The 6,196-nt window shown below is 40.4% G+C and overlaps 1 protein-coding gene across 2 annotated transcripts in view; it reads left to right on the top strand.

Annotated features, from left to right (window-relative positions):
* Positions 1 to 6,196, top strand: part of FOCAD (focadhesin) — a 294,494-nt gene that overhangs the window by 221,119 nt on the left and 67,179 nt on the right. For both annotated transcript variants that reach the window (XM_007454953.1, XM_007454952.1), the window contains exons 24-25: positions 1,758 to 1,866; positions 4,797 to 4,913. In XM_007454953.1, coding sequence (XP_007455015.1) covers positions 1,758 to 1,866; positions 4,797 to 4,913 — 226 coding nt within the window. The remainder of the gene's footprint in view (positions 1 to 1,757; positions 1,867 to 4,796; positions 4,914 to 6,196) is intronic.

Here is a 6,196-nt window from a genome sequence, read left to right as displayed (position 1 = left end):
GGCCTCTCCTGTTGCGGAGCACAGGCTCCGGATGCACAGCCTCAGCGGCCATGGCTCACGGGCCCAGCCGCTCCGCGGCATATGGGATCCTCCCGGACCAGGGCACGAACCCGTGTCCCCTGCGTCGGCAGGCGGACCCTCAACCACTGCGCCACCAAAAAAAATTAAATAAATAAATAAAGGATTTAATTTTGATTTTGTTAAATGATTTTCTGGCTAGGGCACCTGGGCATGCCCACATCTTGCCTTGCTTCCTGGGATTTTATTGTTAGCTATAGGAGTTCCCAGTAATCCTCACTGCAAACCTGCTTCAACCTCAAGGCTTCCTTTCTGTTTTCTCCCCCTGCCCCATCCCTCAGTGTAAATGTTGTTGTCTTATCAATGTATGACAGACCTCATGGAGGAATGATCTAAGAAGAGATGAACAAAATGATCAAGAGTGCAGAACAAGCCTTCCCTGAGCTTAATCACCCCAGAGTAGGAGAGAGAAGGAAGGAAGGAATGGATGGATTGAGAGAACTTGATAATGGCAAGTCCTGAGTTCCATTTTTACCAAATGGAAACAAAAATGCAAGAACACAGGTGTATACTAACCTTTTGATACTCACTGACTCACATGTTCAGTCATGACTGTGGCCTAGGGCCGGAGGCACTAGGCTTGCATGGGGAGCAGGGCTGGAAATCTTCCTCATCCCACCTATCTGCTCTATTCCTGCACCAGGGTAAGCAAGGGAGCAGTTCTTGGATGTACACACTGATTAAAGTTCAGGTCTCAAGTCCAGGTTTGGGGAAGGATTCTCTGCATTTATGGGAACCCACAATCGTAGAACTCCCTGAGAACTGAACTATCCGATGGTAAGGGTGCTGTGTTGCCTGAGTTCTGTTACGATGAAGTCCGCAAGCCAAGAGCATCTCATCAGTGTCCCACTGGGGATTTTATTCTATAGGCTTACTTTGGAATTATGGAATAATACTAAATGTACATTTTCCAGTGGTAAGTGTATTTAAAAAATTCAGTTTTCTTGATACCAAATTCATAAGTCAAACTTAAGATTTTATTGCCAATATTAGAAAACTACCATTTGAGTGATATAAAAAGACTCTATGCAAATAGTCTAAAAACAAGCTTTTTTTGCATCTTATCTAGGGTTTCTGAATTATGTTACAGACTGACTTTAAGGTTGCTGGCTTTGGCATATTAAGAGAAAGAAGGGGGAAATGATAATGACGGAGGAAAGCCGCCAGCGTGTCGAGTTGCTGTTAAAGTATATGCCGTCTGAAGTGGTTCACTAGAAGCTGATTCCACACACCAGTGCTTTAGAAAAGCCAGGGGCCAGTTGCATTGTGCTGGGCTTATTCACACAACTGTCCTTTGCCGTGTTTCCAAAACAAATCAATACATTTTTCATATTGGCCAAAGATGACACCGAAGAAGATGGCTTGGGAAATGTCAGGTCTAATGATGAAATAAAAATTTTAGGAAGAAGAAGCTTAGACGTATGAGCTCATTCGATTTTTTAGGTTCCCCAAAGCATAATGACCATACATTTATAAGAAGAGTTAAAAATCAGCACTAGTGTCAGAAGGAGGAAAGAAGCTGCTGGCATCAGGGAACCAACAGACCTGTGTTTAGAAGGCTCTGTGAAGGGATGGAAGGAAGTGCTTTTGATCTCATCTGCCCTCCCTATAAGAGCACCTTCTCTTCTCCCGGTTAATGCCCCCAAATCCTCTCTTGGAATTTTTTTCTTTTTAAACAGAGACAGCCCAGTGGTCAAAGGCAACGCGCTGTTAGCCTTAAGCAGCCTTGCTGTCGTCGTTTCCAAACATGAAGCCAGCCTCTCCTCAGACTCTGAGGGTGACCTGGAGGTGAGTTAAGGGTGATTAGAACCAGTTGACCTTTGGTTGTTTAACATGTGAAAAGTGAGACTTCTCCTAAAGCCTGGCCCTGAATTTAGGAGGTTACAGTCATTGGCTGTGCTACCCTATGCATCTTTATACCGTAAGCCTTAGTGTCCTCTAAAACACTTTTCTTTGCTGCTTTTCTGTTTTGCTTTCTCCATCACAGTTAAGTGGTCATTTCCATTTGAAGGTACCAATTTTATGCAACAGGGCTTGTCTTTTTGTGATTACATCATGGTAACCAATCTTAGGAGGTTAACTAGGCTTACTGAAAGTGAACAGTGATGTCAAAAAAAGGATAAATAAGCAGTGTTTACTGACTGAAAAAAATTGCACTTTGCATTTTAATTGTAGATGTCAATGACAAAGTGCCTATTCATTTTTTGCAAGGCATTTATTTCTTAATTAAACATGTGACAAGCTGGCCAATGTTCATTTCCAGTGTACTTTTTCAGATAATTCATATCTGTCAAAATAAAAAGGCATGGATTCTTCTTTTAAGCCCCGTTTTCTGGTAGCTATCATTATCTGGAGACAATATAGTCAAGTGGTTAAAAAACACAGGCTTTGGAGTAGGAGAGTTCTAGATTTAAATCCTAATACTTGCCTTTACTAGCTCTATGGCTTACTGTTGGTAACCTCACCTTTCAGAGCTTATTTCCCCATCTGTAAAATGGGGACAGCAATACTTACCAGATAGGGTTATTGTTAGGATTAAATGAAGTAATATATGAAAGGCACATTGGCTGGTAAATAGTCAGTAATAGTAGCTATTATCATCAGCATCATCACTTCTTGCTGCAAAAAATTGGGCTTTATTCAATGCTATTCAGCCGATCTCTGTCCCCACAGAGTGCCTGATGGACCATTTGTATTCTTTTTTCATGGTAGGGTTTTTTGGTGGGTTCTTTTGGGGCAAGAAGCCAACTCTAATTTAAATTAAAAAGGAACTAGAAGAATAAGGAATCTGGAATCCCGTGGAATTGAAGGCAAAGCTTAAAAACTGAGTTGGGAGAAGAACAGGAGGCAAGCTGGGGAGTCCACACACAGGTACTGATGAACCATTTCAGCAGACCACCGCTACTGGGATGGATCGGCTATAGTCATTTACTGTCTTTGCATCACTCACTTAAGATTCGGAATCCCGTGGGTCCCATGCCTACACCTTCAGCAGGGTAGGATGAGTAGCTTGATTGAGCATTTAGCCAAGCTTTAAATCGTGGAGGAGGGAATTTCCCAAAGGCTGCTATTACCAATAAACAAGAGAATAATGCTGTGTGGCAAAAGCTACAAATGTGTATTACATGTGGGGAAGGGAAGGAGGCCAAGGAGTTATCGCATGAAGGATAAAAATGTAGTTAGTTACCATATGGAAATTTACCTTTAAGCCCAGACTCTTATTTTAATAATGAGAAAGATGAAAATTTTTTAGAGTGGAAATGTTTCATATCTTTGAATGAGCCGTGGAATACTTTAGCAGAGACAACATGCTAGGTAGACCTACACCCTAAAAAGTAAACATGCCTTCCTAGGATCCCTTCGTTTTGGTGTTATTTATGTCAGACTACCAGTTGTACAGGTCATTTGCCCCAGTAATAACTGGAGGTCTAGCTCAGAGTTTGAGCTCCAGGCCCTTCTATTCTTTATTCCCACAACCTTTGTCCTGTGCTGTGGCACATAGTACACAAAACATTGAGAAGCCTCACAAGCCAAAGATGGGGCTTTGCTTTTATTCTTGATAACCTTGCCTTTGGCTATTACTCAATATAAACTCAAGATGTCATTATTTGATTAAAGTTGAAGTTTTCAAACTTCATTCAAATCTGCATTTGACAAACAACTAAAGATCTTAAGAAGAAGGTCTTGTCTGATTCAAGGAATTCATTCCAAGGTTTCTTAACACCGCATCGACCTTTATATAGTTTGCACCACTTGTGTATTACCATGTGAGTTAATGAATGTTTTTTGACATCCATGGTCATGAATGATTTTTTTTTTTTAATTTTCTTTATTTTTTTGGCTGTGTCAGGTCTTAGTTGTGGTGCATGGGCTCTTCATTGTGGCGTGCAGGTTTTTTCTCTCTCTAGTTGTGTCGCGTGGGGTCCAGAGCATGTAGGCTCTGTAGTTTGCGGCACATGGGCCCTCTCCTTGAGGCGCGTGAGCTCAGTAGTCGCCACGCACGCAGACTTAGTTGCCCCGCTGCATGTGGGATCTTAGTTCCCCAACCAGGGATCGAACCCACGTCCCCTGCATTGGAAGGCGGATTCTTTACTGCTGGACCACCGGGGAAGTCCCTCATGAATGATTTTTTTTTTTTAAACCAAGTTATCTTTTTACTGAGCTGGGTTTTGTTGTTGTCATTGTTTTGTTTTTTGCATTCTCTTTCCTCTTCTTTTCCAAACTGAAGATCATTTATGTTTTCTTACTTACTTGGCTAGGCAACTGTGATGATTCTTGAATGATAAGTATAGTGATAGTAAGAAATGCTAGAGATGGTAAAAACATTTTGTCAGCTGCTTTATTGAAATGACAAGTCAGAAATGAGAAAGTTTGAGTTGGTTTCTCTGCACGTCTCTCCCTTTAACCACCATGTTACCCTCACTGAACACGGGAGAGCTCTAAGGAGCTCCCAGATCTGTTCTGTTTTGCAGCCCTCATCCTCTCACCTCTGCTAAGTCTTATATGAAAGGTAAGTCTTATTCACATTGGGGCACAGGTGAGGATGTGTATTTGTCAAATACCTATCTACTTCATGCAGTCCTGGCAGGTGAAGTTTAGTTTTTAATAACAGCACTTCATTCTTTCATACAGAAGGAGGTTGTACCCTGGTTCTAGAAATAAAGTTTAGGTTTTTTCTTTTTTTCCCATTATCATTTCATGTTTCCCTTCATCTGCAGGTTCAACCTAATTTCCTCTCAATGAAAGTGTGGGTTTCCATGGTGTTTGATACTCTTCTGGTCATTGTCGATAGCCATTACCAACCCAGAGGACAACTTTTCTCCTGGTTTTATTATGTAAGTTCGAGAAATAAAAAATGATTAGAAAACTCAAGAGTTGATTCTTATATCAATTGTTCATGTGAAATCCATGATATAGTGTAAGTCTTAGCCTTAGCTATACATTAGATATAAGTCTCAGCCTTGGCTGTACATTAGAGTCACCTGGGGAACTTTAAATATATCTATACATATTGAAAAAAGAAATACTGATGTATAGGCCTCACCTCTGATGTAATTGCTTGGGAATGGGTCCTGGGTAGCAGCGTTTTGGAAGCTTTCTAAGTTATTCTGATGTGTAATCAGAGTCAAGCACTACAGTTGTAGTAAAATAAACGTTGGCTGAAGATGGTGGACCGTGAGTTTCTGGTCTTAGTTTTTTTCATTGTGGAGTATGTGACCAGGGGAAGTTCAGTTAATCTGTCTGGACCACTGTGTCCTTGTTTATAAAATGAGGTGATTGAGCAATATTAGCTACAGTGATTGTAGCCCCAGCTTCACCTCTTATTAGTTTTGTGACTGTTGACCTGACACTTACTTAACCTATCATCTTATTTTCCCTTCCTGTAAAATGAAGGTAAAAATGAATGCTTTGCCAACTTTGTAGAAGATTGTGAGGATCTAATTATATAAAATCTACAGGAAAATGTTTTGAAAATGTGAAATGCTCTATAAATACAAAGTCATATTGTTGATCACAAAAAAGCACCTGTTACTTAGTCATTCTCTTTCTTCATGCTTATATGCTAAGATCTGAAGCAAATTGAAAACACACTTTGTTGGTTTAGGTTTCATTTTCCCTTTATTGGCTGTAGTGCATGCTTTATTTCTGTATCTGCATGGAATTATTTTGGTTCTGCCTTATCACTATCCATTGCTTAGGGAATTATAGGGATCATGGGACAATCAGCTGAGTGGCAGAGGATTACAGTTGATTTGAATTAAAATATAGCACAAGTCCTGAACTGTTGCTAAGATCACGATTTTAGCCTGAAACTTCATTGCCTTAGGTCTTCTTTGTACAACATTTTGTGTGCCTCTGTCCTCCTGCCCTTAGGAGGACCTGGTATGTATCCATCTGGGGCTTAGGGTCTGGAACTAGATTTTTTTACTATACTTGAGGACAAAAAATGACTTACTAGATAACGTAGAATTAAATTGGAAGGTAGATTTTGCTCAAAGAAGTACTTTGTTTACGATGATTTGTTTTCTGTCAGAAGTTTTCTTATTTCTTTAATGATGGATGAAAACCTTGTTAACTTATATGGAGGTCTTTGCAGTAGCTGTCTGGTTCAGATATT

This window comes from Lipotes vexillifer, unplaced genomic scaffold, assembly GCF_000442215.2.
Source record: "Lipotes vexillifer unplaced genomic scaffold, Lipotes_vexillifer_v1.1 scaffold317, whole genome shotgun sequence".
In the NCBI taxonomy this organism is placed as follows: Eukaryota; Metazoa; Chordata; class Mammalia; order Artiodactyla; family Lipotidae; genus Lipotes; species Lipotes vexillifer.
The sequence above is the reverse complement of the archived record's forward strand: the minus strand, read 5'-3'. Positions and strand labels throughout refer to the sequence as shown.